Raw genomic sequence first — 18742 nt, forward strand, 5'->3', positions numbered from 1 at the left:
ATCAAAAAAATAATAAACAGACTTGCTTGCTTTACTTTTCTAGATCTGGGTAGAATGTATAACTTAGTGTCTCGAATCCAAGACGGCCTTGGAGAGCTGAAGAAACTTCTAGAAACACACATTCATAACCAGGGTTTGGCTGCCATTGAGAAGTGTGGAGAAGCGGCTCTGAATGTGAGTTATTGATTTTTTTAAATAGTTAATTCATAATCCTTTGGTTACCCTGCTTTCTGACACACCAGTTATCTTTACATACATTTTTCGCATCTGGTAATTCATTCCTTTCATTGCTTTGAAAATGTTGATTTATGTTGTGCTTCTCTCTCCTTTTCCTACCTGCTCACAACATTGTTTCCAGGCTATGTGTGGATTTTTATATTTGCCAATGTTTGATAACTTTGGGTATTTTTGTGAAGAATGCTGGAACACATAATGATAATGACTGAAACTGTCTCGGGCGACTATGATGTCTCTTACTCCTAGAAAAGTTGCTTCTGGCCATAATGCTGTAGCAAATCATTTAATTCTAAAAACAAAAGCGTTTTTGACATTCAGAATTTTCTATTCTTCTATTCTATTATTTAAATGATTGTTTGAAGTTATCCATATTTTAGAAACACCACATGCTCGCATCACATCTTTTGTGAAAGCTGCACAATTTTTAATCAGAGTACTTCTATTGAAGGACTCGGAGAATGGTAGAGCACTGGGGAGGGATGTAGAGCAGAGGGACGTAGGAGTATAAGAACATGGTTCATTGAAAGTGGCATTGCAGGTAAATAGGTAAGTGAAAAAGCCTTTTGGCATTGCAGCATCTCTGGAGAACATGGATAGGTGATATTTCGGACGGAACCCTTCTTCAGAAAGTACTCCAGTACTTGTGTTCTTTTTTGTAAGACAGGATTTGCAGTTCCTTTTTTCTACATCTAGGCCTTCATCAGTGAGGGAATTGAGTATAGAATGTGCATACAAGGAATTGCAGGTGCTGGTTTACAAAAAGATGCACAAAGTGCTGGAGTAACTCAGCACGTTAGGCAACATGTCTGAAGAGCATGGATAAATGACGTATTGGGTCTGAAGAAGGATGCTGACCAGAAACATCAACTACCCATGCTCTCCAGAGATGCTGCCTGGCCTGCTGTGTTACTCTGGCACCTGTGTCTTTTTTTAATTGAGTATAGAAGTTAGGACGTAACATTGTAGTTGCACAAGATGTTGTCAAGGTTACTCTTGGAGTATTGTGTTCAGTTAGATGGAGCATCTTGGTTGGCATGGACAATTGTGCTTTTGATTTTAAAACTGAAGATGGAGAAGTGAAAATTAAATGAACACGTGATGCCAAAATATAGTAAATACATCTCACATGACTTTCTCAATGCTGTAAACCAGTAATCATATTGAGAGTAGTAAACAATTTAAAAGTAAACACCTGCTTAATTTAAATTTCAGTTTAAGCCATAAAGTTGCTAATTTTCTTTCTGAGCAGTCTTAATAATCATTTTGTTCCAAGTAACATGTCACTAAGGCAAATGCCAAACTGTTTTAGTAACAGAATCAGAAGTACTGAGTTTTCTGGGATAGTGTACGAGAAGTACTTTTGTTTTGCACACATCTGCATTAATTTTCTCACACCCACTAATTGAGTTTTTGCGCAATGGTGGCAGGGCATGGAATTATCAGCGTATATGTTGAAATTAAAATTTCCCATTCTTTGGGGCGACTGGACCCCGACCCGCTCAATTGATTTCTGTGTTGGATGCTGCACCTCCAACTTCTCATTCCCTCTCTCCACTCGTAAACTCCAATCTGTGATTTACACTGAGCCCATTGAAATTACTAGACTCACTAGTCTCCTCGATATCTCACAGCTCCGCTCTTGCTCCCCTCCCCCCATTCGTAACCTTGTCCTCACCTTCCACTCCATCAGCCGTCGCAAACAGCATATAATCGTCCACCATTTTTGCCACCTCCAACGGGATCCCACTACTGGCCACATCTTCCTATCTCCATCCCTATGTGCTTTCCGCAGAGACCTTTCCCTCCGAAACTCCCTGGTCAACTCGTCCCTTCCCACCCAAACCACCCCCTCCCCAGGTACTTTCCCCTGCAAGCGCAGGAGATGCAACACCAGTCCCTTTACCTCCCCCCTCGACTTTATCCAAGGACCCAAACAGTCTTTCCAGGTGAGGCAGAGGTTCACTTGCACCTCCTCCAACCTCATCTACTGCATCTGCTGTTCTAGGTGTCAACTTCTCTACATCAGTGAGACCAAGCGCAGGCTCGGCAATCGTTTCGCTGAACACCTCCGCTCAGTCCATCTTAACCTACCTGATCTGCCGGTGGCTCAGCACTTCAACTTCCCCTCCCATTCCCAATCTGACCTTTCTGTCCTGGGCCTCATCCATTGTCAGAGTGAGGCCCAGCGCCTCATATTTCGCTTGGGTAGTTTACACCCCAGCGGTATGAACATTGACCTCTAACTTCAGATAGCCCTAGCTTTCTCTCTTCATCCCCTCCCCATTCCCAGTTCTCCCATTAGTCTTACTGTCTCTGACTACATTCTATCTGCCTTTGTGCCACCCCCTCACATGACATCAGTCAGAAGAAGGGTCTCGACCCGAAACGTTACCCATTCCGTTTCTCTAGAGATGCTGCCTGACCTGCTGAGTTACTCCAGCATTTTGTATCCACCATTGAAATTATTGTTCCAAATGAACTGTTATGAAGCCTTGTTGTTAAATGAACTCTTCACATCAATAAGTATGTTTTCAGCATGGCCAAGTATTTGTTTGCAAATATTTATATTTATATTTCCTTTTTTGACTCAGGATCCCAAAATGTATGTACAAACAATACTGGATGTCCATAAGAAGTATAATGCATTAGTGATGTCGGCTTTCAACAATGATGCTGGTTTTGTGGCTGCTTTAGATAAGGTAAGACAATTGTTTTATGGCAACCAGCATCTAATAAAAACTAAATGTGACCATTCACAGCTGCAGAACAGAATAAAAGCAAGTGCAATTCATTTGATTCCATTTAAATTAATTAAAGGAAATGTTGATTTACTGAGTAGCTCAGGATCCTCATAATTGGGCACCTTCATCCCTTTATCTACTATTACTAAAACTCTGTTCTTGACCGAATTTTAAGGCTATTCTGTGCAATGCGGTATTCCGAGAGTACGACCTCGTTGGGTCTGTTCCCCCAACGTGTGGTTGGGGGGGGAGGGGCATGGGGGGGGGGGGGGGGGAGGAGGGGGGGGGGGGGGGGGGGGGGAGGAGGGGGGGAGGGGGAGAGGGAGAGAGGGGAGGGGGGGGGGAGGAGGGGGGAAAGGGGGAGGGGGGGGGGGGGGGAGAGAGAGGGTGGGGGGGGGGGGGGGGAGAGACTTCAACCCAAACCCAAACAACTATTTGCAGGCAGTGCTTTTTTACCTCTAACCATATTTTAATTTTCAAACCAAATTAAGGGTACTCGCAGTGCTGCAGACAGTTGTCAGTGTCATTCAAAGCTCTGATTGAGGCACACCACTTGCAGAGACTGATTGAGGCACACCACTTCCTGGTTTTATAGTCGCTCCCCCTCCCTCCAGCAGGGGCAGCAGAGAGAATGGGGAATGTTGTAAAAACATTAATATCTCTGTCAATTTTCATCGACGGGAAAAATCCTCGGCACACACGCGGCGGAGGGGGGCTCTGAGCGAGGTGGCCAAAAATGACGGCCGTAGGTGGCGGCGTACTCTCGGAAACCGCAGCACAGAAAGCCGAAACCAGTCAAGAACAGAGTTTTAGTAATATATAGATAAAGGGATGAAGGTGCCCAATTATGAGGATCCTGAGCTACTCAGTAAATCAACATTTCCTTTAATTAATTTAAATGGAATCAAATTCTATGTTACTTTAATTATTTCCGGTAATTTGTTAAATTTGAGGATGCATTGTGCTAACAATACATTAAATAAAAATATAAAATGTCAAGATTAAGAACCTTCTTCTGTTATTTGATAATGTTTTAGTTGAAGGTGTGAAGACCTAACAGCCATTGTTATAGTGATGTTTAAAACTGTGATTTGGTTTTATGTAGGCATGTGGTCGTTTCATAAATAATAATGCAGTAACAAAAATGGCTCAGTCATCAAGTAAATCTCCAGAATTACTGGCACGATACTGTGACTCTCTACTGAAGAAAAGGTAAGAACTTGGGAAAATTATCCAGCTATCCCAAATTTCTTCACATAACTGAACTCTGGGCTAGTGTTAATATACATTGAACAGTACAGTATAGGAACATGCCCTTTGTCCCATGACATTTGTGCCGAACATGATTTCAAATTAAACTAATCCCTTCTGCCTACTTGTGCTCCATTTCCCTCCATTCCCAGTATCTTCATGCACTTATTTATATGCCTCTTAAACCACTATATGCCACTATTTGCTCACATCGCTCCCCTGGCAGCGAATTCTAGGTACCCACCAATCTCTTGAGTGTGTAAAAAAACAAACTTGTCTCACTCATCTACTTTAAACTATGAGATCTATGAAAGGCGCTGCTCATGAAGAATCCAAATGAACCAAACTACAAACTATCTTGGTTGCACTGAGGACTTTGGGGTTTTGTTTTGCACTATGTTGTTTTTTTTTTTAATTCATTACACTTTTTTGTTTCTTTATCATGTTATCTATTGATAACCTGGTGTGCTGCTGCAAGAATTTTATTGTTCTATTTCGGTACGTATGATAAGTAACACTCTTGACTCATGAAGTTAGGGCTAAGGGAATCAAGCTCTCTTAGGGCTAAGGGAATCAAGAGATATGGGCAAAAAGACAGAACGGTGTACTGATTTTGGATGATCAGCCATGATCATATGGCAGTGCTGGCTCAAAGGGCTGAATGGCATACTCCTGCACCTGTTTTTTTACCTTTCTAAAAATAAGGCAGTGATATCAACTGTTTGGCTTGCGGTTCCTCGCGTAATTCTCATGTTTTAAATAAATGTCCCTGTGTTCTACTCAATTAGGTCTGAATTTACTGCAGTGGAAAGTTGCCTTTGCTAAGTGCTGGCCACGGAGCAAGTGGCTTCATCTTTTCTTGTTCTGTACATAATGACTTGCTGGCCAAAGCCCTGCTAATCCTAAATGCAGAGACCTTGCACAGAAACATAGAAAAATAGGTGCAGGAGTAGGCCATTCGGCCCTTTGAGCCAGCACCGCCATTCAATATGATCATGGCTGATCATCTAAAATCAGTACCCTGTTCCTGTTTTTTCCCCATATCCCTTGATTCCTTTAGCCCTGAGCTAAATCTAACCCTCTCTTGAAAACATCCAGTAAATTGGCTTCTACTGCCTTCTGTGGCAGAGAATTCCACAGATTCACAGCTCTCTGGGTGAAAATGTTTTTCCTCATCTCAGTCCTAAATGGTCTCCCCCTTATTCTTAAACTGTGACCCCTGGTTCTGGACTCCCCCAAAATCTGGAACATTTTTCCTGCATCTAGCCTATCTAATCCTTTAAGAATTGTATATGTTTCTATAAGATACACTCTCATCCTTCTAAATTCCAGTGAGTACAAGCCCAGTCGACCCATTCTTTCATCATATGTCAGTCCCGCCATCCCAGGAATTAACCTGGTGAACATATGCTGCACTCCCTCAATAGCAATAATGTCCTTCCTCAAATTAGGAGACCAAAATTGCACACAATACTCCAGATGCGGTCTTACCAGGCCCTGTACAACTGCAGTAGGACCTCCTTGCTCCTAAATTCATCCTCTCGCAATGGAGGCCAATATGCCATTAGCTTTCTTCACTGCCTGTTGTACCTGCATGCTTACTTTCGGTGACTGATGTACAAGCACACCCAGGTCTCGTTACACCTCCCCCTTTCCTAATCTGAAACCATTCAGATAATAATCTGCCTTCCTGTTCTTGCCACCAAAGTGGATAACCTCACATTTATCCACATTATATTGCATCTGCCATGCATCTGCCCACTCACCCAACGCATCCAAGTCAGCCTCATAGCATCCTCCTTGCAGCTCCCACTGCCACCTAGCTTTGTGCCATCTGCAAACTTGGAGATGTTACATTTAATTCCCTCGTCTAAATCGTTAATATATATTGTAAATAACTCGGGTTCCAGCACCGAGCATTGCGGGACCCCACTAGTCACTGTGGTAGGGCCTTATGAGATTATGCACTGTTGTCATGAAGGTGAGCCAGAACAAGTTTCTCCACAAAATGGGGGTGGGGGGGATTTAATGGGAATCCTAAATGCATTTAGAATGAGCTGCCAGTAGAGGTAGTTGAGGCAGGTACTATCACAATGTTTAAAATACATTTATGGACAGGTACTTGGATAGATAGGTTTAAAGGGATATGGGCCAAACGCTGGCAGATGGGACATGTTGGTCGGCGCGGGCAAGTTGGGCCAATGGGTCTGTTTCCACATAAGAATAGGCAATGTTTCCTTAACTGAGCACAATATAGTCACATAAGAATGCAATGACATTATCATTCCATGGAAATGCATATTTGATTCTTGCTGTATTTCAAGGTGCCTAACTAGCCGTTGCTATATATTCATAGATCACTGTTGCCGTAATAAAAAATAAGTATTGCTGTAATGGAAAATTTGTAGTTATATCTTTTCTGAGTATTGATTTAATATTGGTTGTTAAATTTGTGTTCTGCAGTTCTAAGAATCCAGAAGAGGCTGAGCTTGAAGATACCCTCAATCAAGTGGTGAGAACTTAAAAATTTGCCACTTTACTTTAGATGCCAAGATGGGTTTGGCCAGTCCTGTTATGGGCTCATACAACAATATTGCAACTCGTATAAGAAAATTGAAAAGTATTTTCCACCTACAGCTTTTATTTTATTGGAATATCTTGTCCGCAAGCAGCAAGAACAAAATAATATTCGACTTGGACTGAAAAAACACTAACCTTTGTGCAATTGAATTATAGACGAGAATATCTAACCACCTCCCTCTAATGTTAAATGATTTACCACGACTAAATCATTAATCAGAATCTGGGAGTTAGCCAGTAAACCAACTGGGTGTACAAAACATACCTCAGCTACTGGAGCAGATCAGCGAATCACTGTACTACAAATGGGGCACGTTCAGAGCAATCTATTGGATACTTTAAGAATTATAGCATGCTTTCCAATTACCTTAATTGATCCATCAATAGCAGTTCATCGTGATCCTAGACAAATCTGTCTACGTGATTATCATTCGCTCCATCACCCAGAGGTCATTGTGAGCTGCCAGAGGAGGTAGTTGAGTCAGGTACATGAGTAGAAAAGGTTTAGAGGAATCTGAGCCAAACACGGGCAAATGGGACTAGCTTAGGTGGGGCATCTTAGTATGCATGGATGAGTTTGGCCAAAAGGCCTGTTCCTGTGCTGCATGGCTCTCTTACTCTAAATGTGATATTAAAAAAACAATAATTGATTGAATTGGTCATTTTTCAGATGGTGGTATTTAAGTATATTGAAGACAAGGATGTATTTCAGAAGTTCTATGCCAAGATGTTAGCAAAGAGACTGGTTCATCAGAACAGTGCAAGCGATGATGCAGAAGCAAGCATGATCTCCAAACTAAAGGTCAGTGCAGCTTTCTTTTAACTTGATTTCTTCATTAATGTCCCTGTCATCTTGGCTAAGATTGGTCATTGCTCTTGGGTTGATTATCTCTTTTTCAAACTAAAATTATCAGTGGAGCTGAATTGACTTTTTAAAGTCAAACTTAGATATTTGAGTGTTTAAGAAGGAACTGCAGATGCTGGAGAATCGAAGGTACACAAAAAAGCTGGAGAAACTCAGCGGGTGCAGCAGCATCTATGGAGCGAAGGAAATAGGCAACGTTTCGGGCCGAAACCCTTCTTCACGAAGGTACACAAAAAAGCAAGGGTTTCGGCCCGAAACGTTGCCTATTTCCTTCGCTCCATAGATGCTGCTGCACCCGCTGAGTTTCTCCAGCTTTTTTGTGTACCTTAGATATTTGAGTTCTGTGAATAATTCAAATGGATGTATAAGAACGTTGGCTTGCCCAATTTCATGTTGATGTAATGCGTATGACAGCCTGGTACATCATTATCTGGCATGGTTTTGATACTCTCGGTGCCAATGACGTTGACCAAGGTTTTAATTGAAGCTCGCCAACTGTGCTCATTGCTGAATCATTTCAATCACGTACTTGTACATATCTAGAATGGCCAAGTGAATACTTGTGTAAAGTAACTGTGTCATGTGGGCAGGTTTTAAGCAGTGGAAAAAACAGGAACTGCAGATACTGATTTACCAAAACCAAACACAAAATGCTGGAGTAACTCCGCAGGTCTGGCTGCATCTGTGGAAGACATTTCACGTTGTGACCCTTCTACAGCATTCCTCAGTTTCAAACACCTGGCAGCAAAGGCACTACCCATGCTTACCATCTGTTTTATGAAGATGTGACCAGACAGATTGATGAGAGCAGAGCTCCAGATATTGTCTCTATGGATTTCAGCAAGGCATTTGACAAGATTCTGCATGGTCAGCTGCTCTGGAAAGTTAGATTACATGGGATCCAAGGAGAGCTAACCAACTGGATAGAAAATTAGCTTCATGGAAGAAAGCAGAGGATGAAGGTTGTTTTTGTCAGACTAGAGGCCTGTGACTAGTGGTGTGCCTCAGGGTTCAGTGCTGGGCCTATTGCTGTGCCTCAGGATTCAGTGCTGGGCCTATTGCTGTTTGCTTCTATACCAATTATTTGGTTGAGAACATACAAGACATATTAGTAAGTTTGTAGATGACACTACTTTTTCTCCAGAGATGCTACCTGACGTGCTGAGTTACTCCAGCACTTTGTGTCTATCTAAAGTGGGTTCTATCTATTGTAGATTTCGGCAGGCTCTTGATTGGTTGGGCAGGTGAGCTGAGGAATGCTTGATGGAATTTAATATGGAAAAGTATGAGATGTTGTGGGAAGTTTTACAAGGGCAGGACTTGCACAATGAATGGCAGGGCTCGGGAGGTATTGTAGAGCACAGGGATTTAGGAGTGCAGGTACATAATTCCTTGAAAGTGGCGTCACAGGTAGATAAGGTGGTCAAGAAGGCTTTTGGCCTTCATCAGAGTATTCAGTATATAAGTTGATAGGTTATGTTACAGTTGTACAAGACATTTGTGAGGCTACATTTGGAGTATTGTTTAATTTTGGTCTCACTGTTAAAGAAAATATGTCATTAAGCTGGAAAGGATGCAGAGAAGATATACAAGGCTGTTGCCAGCACTCAAGTGCCTGAGCTTTTCTTGGATTTCTTGGAATGTATGCGGGATAGTTATCTAAATCAACATGTAGAGGAACCAACGAGAGAGCAGGCTATTTTAGACTGGGTATTGAGTAATGAGGAAGGGTTAGTTAGCAGTCTTGTTGTACGTGCCCCCTTGGGCAAGAGTGACCATAATATGGTTGAGTTCTTCATTAGGATGGAGAGCAACATTGTTAATTCAGAAACAATGGTTCTGAACTTAAAAAAAGGTAACTTTGAGGGTATGAGACGTGAATTGGCCAAGATTGACTGGCAATTAATTCTAAAAGGGTTGACAGTGGATATGCAATGGAAGACATTTAAAGACTGCATGGATGAACTACAAAAATTGTTCATCCCAGTTTGGCAAAAGAATAAATCAGGGAAGGTAGTACATCCGTGGATAACAAGGGAAATCAGGGATAGTATCAAAGCGAAGGATGATGCGTACAAATTAGCCAAGAAAAAGCAGCATACCGGAGGACTGGGAGAAATTCAGAGACCAGCAGAGGAGGACAAAGAGCTTAATTAGGAAAGGAAAAATAGATTATGAAAGAAAACTGGCAGGGAACATAAAAACTGACTGCAAACATTTTTATAGATATGTGAAAAGAAAGAGATTAGTTAAAACAAATGTAGGTCCCTTGCAGTCAGAAACAGGTGAGTTGATCATGGGGAACAAGGATATGGCGGACCAATTGAATAACTACTTTGGTTCCGTCTTCACTAAGGAAGACATAAATAATCTGCCGGAAATAGCAGGGTCAAAGGAGTTGGAGGAATTGAGTGAAATCCAGGTTAGCCAGGAAGTGGTGTTGGGTAAATTGAATGGATTAAAGGCCGATAAAATCCCCAGGGCCAGATAGGCTGCATCCCAGAGTACTTAAGGAAGTAGCTCCAGAAATAGTGGATGCATTAGTAATAATCTTTCAAAACTCTTTAGATTCTGGAGTAGTTCCTGAGGATTGGCGGGTAGCAAACGTAACCCCACTTTTTAAGAAGGGAGGGAGAGAGAAAACGGGGAATTACAGACCAGTTAGTCTAACATCAGTAGTGGGGAAACTGCTAGAGTCAGTTATTAAAGATGGGATAGCAGCACATTTGGAAAGTGGTGAATCATTGGACAAAGTCAGCATGGATTTATAAAAGGTAAATCATGTCTGACGAATCTTATAGAATTTTTCGAGGATGTAACTAGTAGCGTGGATAGGGGAGAACCAGTGGATGTGGTGTATCTGGACTTCCAGAAGGCTTTCGACAAGGTCCCACATAAGAGATTAGTATACAAACTTAAAGTACACGGCATTGGGGGTTCAATATTGATGTGGATAGAGAACTGGCTGGCAAACAGGAAGCAAAGAGTAGGAGTAAACGGGTCCTTTTCACAATGGCAGGCAGTGACTAGTGGGGTACCGCAAGGCTCAGTGCTGGGACCCCAGCTATTTACAATATATGTTAATGATCTGGATGAGGGAATTGAAGGCAATATCTCCAAGTTTGCAGATGACACTAAGCTGGGGGGCAGTGTTAGCTGTGAGGAGGATGCTAGGAGACTGCAAGGTGACTTGGATAGGCTGGGTGAGTGGGCAAATGTTTGGCAGATGCAGTATAATGTGGATAAATGTGAGGTTATCCATTTTGGTGGCAAAAACAGGAAAGCAGACTATTATCTAAATGGTGGCCGACTAGGAAAAGGGGAGATGCAGCGAGACCTGGGTGTCATGGTACACCAGTCATTGAAGGTAGGCATGCAGGTGCAGCAGGCAGCAAAGAAAGCGAATGGTATGTTAGCTTTCATAGCAAAAGGATTTGAGTATAGGAGCAGGGAGGTTCTACTGCAGTTGTCCAGGGTCTTGGTGAGACCACACCTGGAGTATTGTGTACCGTTTTGGTCTCCAAATCTGAGGAAGGACATAATTGCCATAGAGGGAGTGCAGAGAAGGTTCACCAGACTGATTCCTGGGATGTCAGGACTGTCTTATGAAGAAAGACTGGATAGACTTGGTTTATACTCTCTAGAATTTAGGAGATTGAGAGGGGATCTTATAGAAACGTACAAAATTCTTAAGGGGTTGGACAGGCTAGATGCAGGAAGATTGCTCCCAATGTTGGGGAAGTCCAGGACAAGGGGTCACAGCTTAAGGATAAGGGGGAAATCCTTTAAAACCGAGATGAGAAAAACTTTTTTCACACAGAGAGTGGTGAATCTCTCTGCCACAGAGGGTAGTCGAGGCCAGTTCATTGGCTATATTTAAGAGGGAGTTAAATGTGGCCCTTGTGGCTAAAGGGATCAGAGGGTATGGAGAGAAGGCAGGTACGGGATACTGAGTTGGATGATCAGCCATGATCATATTGAATGGCGGTGCAGGCTCGAAGGGCCGAATGGCCTACTGCTGCACCTAATTTCTATGTTTCTATAAGCTGCAGGGAGAGAAGGGGGCATAGTGGCACAGCGGTAGAGTTGCTTCCTTACAGTGCCAGAGACCCGGGTTTGATCCTGACTACGGGTGCTGTCTGTACGTTCTCCATGTGACTGCATGGGCTCCCTCCTTGTGCTCCGGTTTCCTCCCACACTCGAAAGACAAACAGTTTTGATATAATTGGTTTTAGTAAAGATTAAATCTAAAGATTAAATAATAAATCAATCATACAAGAGATTGCGCTCCAACAGCAGTGTTAAAAAAAAAGTCACTTACGAGTGCATGTCAAAGATAGTAAATAGTTCCTAGAGTGTAGGATAGTGCTAGTGTAAGGGGTTGATCGCTGGTCGGTGTATACTGGATGGGCCGAAGAGCCTGTTTCCACGTTGTATTCCTAAAGTCTAAAAGAGAGGTTGAGCCTGCTAGGACGTCATAAGGAAGAGGCGTAGAATTAGGCCATTCGGCCCATCAAGTCTACTCCGTCATTCAATCATGGCTGATCTATATCTCCCTCCTAACTCCATTCTCCTGCCTTCTCCCCATGACCTCTGGCACCTGTATTAATCAAGAATCTATCTTTCTCTTCCTTATAAATATCCACTGACTTGGCCTCTACAGCCTTCTGTAACAAAGAATTCCACAGATTCACCATCCTCTGACAAAATACATTTCTCCTCATCTCCTTCCTAAAAGAATGTCCTTTTATTCTGAGGCTATGACCTCTAGTTCCAGACTCTCCCACTAATGCACCATTCCTTGGAACATAAAAGGATGAAGGGTGATCTTGTAGAGGTTTATAAGATCACATGAGGAATAGATAGGGTAATAGAGCTGCCAAGTAGTAGGGATTTTCTGTATTTTGTATGGAAATGCGATCAGAATACGGATGTACCGATTTCCTTTGAAAAATACGGATTTTTTAAAAATCAGCCCGACTTCCTATTTTATCTTGCTGCTTAAAAAAATGCATGGATATAAAAAGTCATACTGTAACTTTAAAAATTATAGCAGATTAAATCTATTAGTATTTTAAATTTCAAGATCTGGCCAATTATTTTTGTAAGCTTTGATCTGTCTGTCCCGCTCCAGGTTTAAACAGCCCTGTCAGGTTAACGCGTGGGAATTTTAAACGCTCTGGGTTCTAAATATAGCGTTCCCAGCTGGAGTGCTATTGCCTTTACACATAGCGCTATGGGCTTTACACATAGCTCTATGGTCACAGCGCTATGGGTCACAGACTGTTAGGGGAGGGAGAGAGCAAAAAGGAGAGAGGGAGTGCAGGAGTGAATAAGAGGGAGGGCAAAAAAAAGGAAGGGAAGAGAGAGGGAGGGTGGGAGGGAAATGGAGGGGGAGGAAGAGAGAGAGGGAGAGAGGCAGAGAGGGAGGGAGAGAGAGGCTTCCAAAATGGCTTCTACACCATCATCTGGTGCTAAAAGCAGGAATCAGCCATTCAAACAGCAGTATACAAAGAGATGGTAATGAATGCACTGTCAAGTAAGGTGCGTAGAAGACATGTCAATTGGTAGCAAAGTTATGCATTCTTGTACGCTTACATGGGTATGACCGCACATTTAAAAAAAAAAAAACTTTTCAGCAAAATGGCACCGTGTAAAAATACTGATTTCCTCAGCAAAATACTTGGCAGCTCTGGGGTAAATGCACCAAGTCTCTTCCCCAGGGAAATCAAGAACCCGAGGACAGAGGTTTAAGGTGAATGTGGAAAGATTTAACTAGAACCTAAGGGGTAACTTTTTTACACAAAGGGTGGTAGGTATATGGAAAAGAGGAAGTAGTTGAGACAGGTACCATCAGAACGTTTAAAAAGCATTTGGACAGGTACATGGATAGGATAGGTTTAGAACGATATGGGTTAAACACAGGCAGGTGGGACTAGTGCAGATGGGGCATGTTGGTCGGTCCAAGGTGCTTTAGTGCTTCTGAGTGCTCTGATGTTCAGACCCATTTAGAAGCTACCAAATATGAAGCTATTAAAACTTTAACCAAGTTTAAAAAACTAACACTTAAAGCATTATAAATAATAAAGATTATTACTGTGGCACAAATAATTAAAAGTACCTCGTTCATGCAGATGTAAAATCTCAATTTGAAGTCACTGGGTTTGCAGATTGTGTGTCAGGTTTAACCTAGAACAGGATCTGAGAGTAGATTTCCCCGCAAGAGCTCCTGCTCTGCTGCCAGGTACCCACAGTCAAACCATGGTCAGCATATTCCGGATTTCCACATTCATGTAGGACCCCCAAACTTCCCACAATTACATGAGTAAATGCTGGCAGTTCCATACAGAACTGCTGGCAAAACCCAGCAAGCAAGTCACGGGCCATGTGTTTTGTGTAAAACCCATGCCAATTGGGTTGCTTTGAAATGCACTCACAAGTGATCATTTTTGAACACCTCTGTTGTAGCAGTCTTTTGGATGAGTAATTTATTATTGCTGCAAATGGCACCATTTCTTATTTGCAATCTATTTAATTACAACTTAATACTGTATGCTACAAATGTTACAGAATTATATTTTTGCAATTTTACACAATAAACAGAATTACCCAGAATATCTTTATTGAATAGTTTATCAGAACATAGGAATGAATTAAACTTAACTGATTAGTTGTTTTCTTTGTATTTAAGCAAGCATGTGGCTTTGAGTATACCTCTAAACTACAAAGAATGTTTCAAGATATTGGTGTGAGCAAGGACTTGAATGAACAATTTAAAAAACATTTGTCTAACTCGGAACCACTTGATTGTAAGTATAAGTTGTGAATAATGATCTGACAGTTGCTTTGTACAGAGTGTTTATGTGTTTTCATTATGCAGGCCATCCTACTTTATGGCAGTTCAGGTAATGGAAATTCAACATTATGGAATTTGCAAATCGCTAACGAAAAATCTGGGATACGAATAAAAATTTGTTCTCACAAATTGACGTGGAAAAAAAATAAATACAATTTTATTTCAATTTGCATTTCTTGGTGCTTGCATAGCTAACACGGCTTTGAGATAAGGAAAAATGCAATATAAACCGTTTTCTAAGAACACAAACTCCTCCATAACAGGGAGGGTGACCTGCATTGAAAATATAACAAGGGCAACATAAAAACCATGTAACTTTCATCAAGAATGCATTTTTAAGGGTTAAGGCAGAGAGTTAATAATGTGTGAACATTTCGATAAGTATCAAAAATCCTCATATTCATTGGTTAATGGAGGATTAACCTTTTAAAGTGGATTATTGCCACCTTTAAATAGGAGCAAGAGTAATTTAATTTGAACATTTCAAACATTGTGTAGTATTATCTCGCCTGCATAAATGTAGGGTTATTTCCTTGCGATTTTACATGTTCTTGTTCACTTTGTTTGTAGTTTGATGTTTACAAGTATTTTCTTTAATAAATATATTTTTCTTTCCCTTCAGTGGATTTCAGTATTCAGGTTTTAAGCTCCGGTTCTTGGCCCTTTCAGCAATCTTGTACATTTGCACTTCCATCTGAGGTAAATTATATGTTTTACTGCTCATTTCTAGTTGTCATGTGCTTTATAAATAATAGTAAAAATGAAAAAAACTATCAACTAACTGCCAGCTTTTTGTTATTGCAGTTGGAACGGAGTTACCAGAGGTTCACAGCTTTCTATGCCAGTCGGCACAGTGGTCGGAAGTTGACATGGCTCTACCAGTTGTCAAAAGGAGAGCTAGTCACAAACTGCTTTAAAAATAGGTATACCTTGCAGGTGAGATGTGTTCAATAGTCTTAAGTAATTGGCATGGTTTGGGTATTGCCACAAAATGTATAATGCACTACCTAGAAAATTTGTCAGATGAACAAATTTAAGGTTATTATAATTAATAATTTATTTTTGGAGCAGAAATGTACAAATAAGATACATAAAGCATCTTTCAGTGGAGAAAGTCAGGATGTTCTAAGGTTTATAATGATACAAATTGTTGAATAATGGTACTTTTTGTCACAATTAACTAACTTTGATACGAGCAATATGATTTCCAAATCATGACTGAATACTTTTTGTTGGATAAAAGTCTGCATTTTCTTTTGAAAAACGCTTTCATGTCTATTCAAGCCATTTCAGTAAATATGAAAGTAAATATTCACCAAATGCTGAAAATTTGAAATAAAAACTGAAGCTGCTAGAAGTCCTGAAAGTCAGCATCCGTGGAGAAATAAACACAAATGAAAGGTCACCAACCTGAAACGTTGACTGTTTCTTGCTGATTCTGGCTGAGTATTTTCAGCATTTCACCTTTTTCAGTAAATATATTGCTCTTTTGAATGCATTAAGATTGGCTTATAAAACCATTTAGCCTTGAATATGGACCTCCTGTGTCAGACATATTGTACATCATATGTATTACTGCTATAATGTTGGCCTATCTGCGTTTATCACTATTAGAGGGAAGTCATCAATCTTCTGATAGAATACACTGCCTAATTAATTCCTTTGGATAGTTGAAAAAATTGTTATATCTTGCTTAGGTAAACTTGCCACCAATTTTTTTTAAAAAAAGGTTAATTATTGAGTTGTGTCCCATTTATAACCTTCCCAAGCTAATATTACAAGCAATCTAATTATCAATACATTTTATTGAAAGAATTTCTGAATAGAGTTGTCTTGATAGTCTTCATTATAAATACCTCCGTCAAAGGTTTCAATTTTCTTGGGTTATGTAGCTTGTGGGTAAGGTTTGAGCGTAAGCATCTACAAATAAGATGCCGTTCTCATAACTGAGCGCAGGATCTGCACTTGCATGAGAAAACGTTTCTCGTAATCTGGCTGGAGCTCTGCTAGCAAGGACGTTTGTCACCCTCTCAAGATGTATTTGGTAATTTGTTATTTGATAAAACAGATCAATGGCAGTTGAGTCATCAATTAATTTACATTAATAATGTTGCCCATGTTGATCTGTGATAAGCTATTATCTGGAAAGATAACCACTGCCAATAATTCATCCACAAGTATACCTCCACCCCCCTCAGTCATCTGGTAGTGACTAGACAATGCTTAGATTATTTTTTGTAACCTCTTCCTGTGATGGGAAGTTTTTGTATTATGCACAGTAAAACTCCAATGTAGCATGTTCAGGTGCTGCTAGACTAGCAGATTTTCTGGACCATTTAATGTTATTCCCATTTTTCCTCCAGTACACTTTTAATTCACTTTTTATGATGTTATACAGTAAGAGGATAACTTTTCCCAGTGTACCAGTGTGCATTGGGAGCAAAATCCAGGTGGGTTTCAAGGAAACTTGGGAATCGGGGCCCCGTGCGTGAAAGGGAATGGGGGAATCAGCACCTGGTGATCCATGTGCTGAACTGTAGGGAGTAGTTGGAGAACGGATTATTGGAATTTTACTGTAAATTTAAAAAATAATAAAACCTGCAAATGAGAGTATATGGAAGAAACCGTTTAATTTTAATGAGCATTTGTACATCCAAATTTATCCACCGACATAAATTTTCATTATATGAGTTTAAGGCATTTTTCCTTTTTCTGATGGTGGCTTCTACATTTTTTTTAACGTATCTGATAATCAAATTGAGATAACATGCTCACAGTTCTCAGAGTATTGTTCTTAGAGTCTCAAATCTTTCCCGTGCTTAAACACTTTTGCAGTAATTATTTTGTTCAATTCTTCACTCCCCTTAAGTTCTTTTTTTTCCTCCCAGATTGTCATTGAAGCTAACATGTGATTAATTGGAGCAAATGCTTTGACAATGTAACATGTGCCAGAATCTCTGGGGTTTCCATTATGGGCCTGTCCCACTTAGGCAATTTTTTAGGTGACTACAGGTGACTAGGCTGGCCCCACATGGTCGCCGGGGTGTCACCTGTATGGTCGTGAGTAGTTTCCTCAATCGCCCAATGAATCGTAGCGTTTTTCTGGTCGCTACTGGATTTTGAAATGTTCAAAACTTTCCGGCGACAGTTGGCTTGATGCCAATGAGCGTAGCTTGACTTCTCCTGACGTAGGTGCTGTTGTAGGCTGTCGCCAGGCACACCACTAGTCACAGGCCGAGAAGCAACCTTCCACCATCAAATGACTTTCTGCCTATTCATAAATTACATGGGCCTTTATAAGTTACTAGACTAAGTGGGACCCGTTGGGTACCAGCATCACACGGGAGTGCTGGTCCCCCACCGCAATATTCCACCTCTCCACCAATTCCAATATTGGTGGCCATTGGGGGAGGGGGCTTTCTGGAGCGCTAGTATGGGTGTTGTGGGCTGAAGGGACTGGTTTCCAGAGGCTAGTATGGACATTGTGGGCCGAATGGATTCTTGGGCTGGCGGCTCAGTCACTCAAGCCTGTTGTGCTGGCAGCTCACTCATGGCTGGTGGGCTGGCAGTTGACTCAAATTTAATTTCAAGCAGGGTGCAAGGCCACCCAATTCAAGTGCAGTTTCATATCACTTCAAGCAGGGTGCAAGGCCACTGAAGACAGCGAGTCGTGACCTCTCCCTCCTCCATCTTGCAGAGACTGAGCCATGCCCACACTTCTGGGTTTTATAGTCCCTCCCCCCCTCTCCCACCAGAAGGGGCGTGGTCTTCATGGCATGATTGACAGGAGAGAGAATCTCAACATTTTTTAAACACAAATAACTCTTTTATTTTTAATCAATGGGAAAAATCCTCTTGTCCTGCCCAGCGGAGGGGGACTCTGAGTAAGATGGGTGTTTTTTTTCTAAAATCAATATACAGAACAACAGGAAGTGGCCAAGATCAGACTTTTAGTAATATAGTTTAGGTGTTTATTTGACAATTTTGGTCTTAGGGAACTTGATCAATGAGCAAAACTCTATTCCCATATCCCCAGCTGATCATTTTTTTGTAAATGGACATCTGACCTAAATATCAAGTTATGACTTCTTACTGACCCTTTTGGAAAACATCAGGTTGAATATTATTTCATTTTCTGAACCTGTGGCTTGTTTGTAATGTTTTGATGAGGTGACAACATATTTTTGACTATCACTTCATGACCCACACCAT

At 41.1% G+C, this 18742-nt stretch overlaps 1 protein-coding gene across 2 annotated transcripts in view; it reads left to right on the forward strand.

The window, feature by feature from the left end:
- cul1b (cullin 1b) overlaps positions 1–18742 on the forward strand; it is an 86697-nt gene that overhangs the window by 57125 nt on the left and 10830 nt on the right. For both annotated transcript variants that reach the window (XM_055657036.1, XM_055657045.1), the window contains 8 exons: positions 44–174; positions 2829–2936; positions 4084–4190; positions 6693–6741; positions 7480–7611; positions 14366–14483; positions 15153–15229; positions 15335–15466. In XM_055657036.1, the coding sequence (XP_055513011.1) occupies positions 44–174; positions 2829–2936; positions 4084–4190; positions 6693–6741; positions 7480–7611; positions 14366–14483; positions 15153–15229; positions 15335–15466 (854 nt within the window). The remainder of the gene's footprint in view (positions 1–43; positions 175–2828; positions 2937–4083; positions 4191–6692; positions 6742–7479; positions 7612–14365; positions 14484–15152; positions 15230–15334; positions 15467–18742) is intronic.

The sequence above is a fragment of the Leucoraja erinacea genome, chromosome 2 (genome assembly GCF_028641065.1).
Source record: "Leucoraja erinacea ecotype New England chromosome 2, Leri_hhj_1, whole genome shotgun sequence".
Taxonomy (NCBI): domain Eukaryota; kingdom Metazoa; phylum Chordata; class Chondrichthyes; order Rajiformes; family Rajidae; genus Leucoraja; species Leucoraja erinaceus.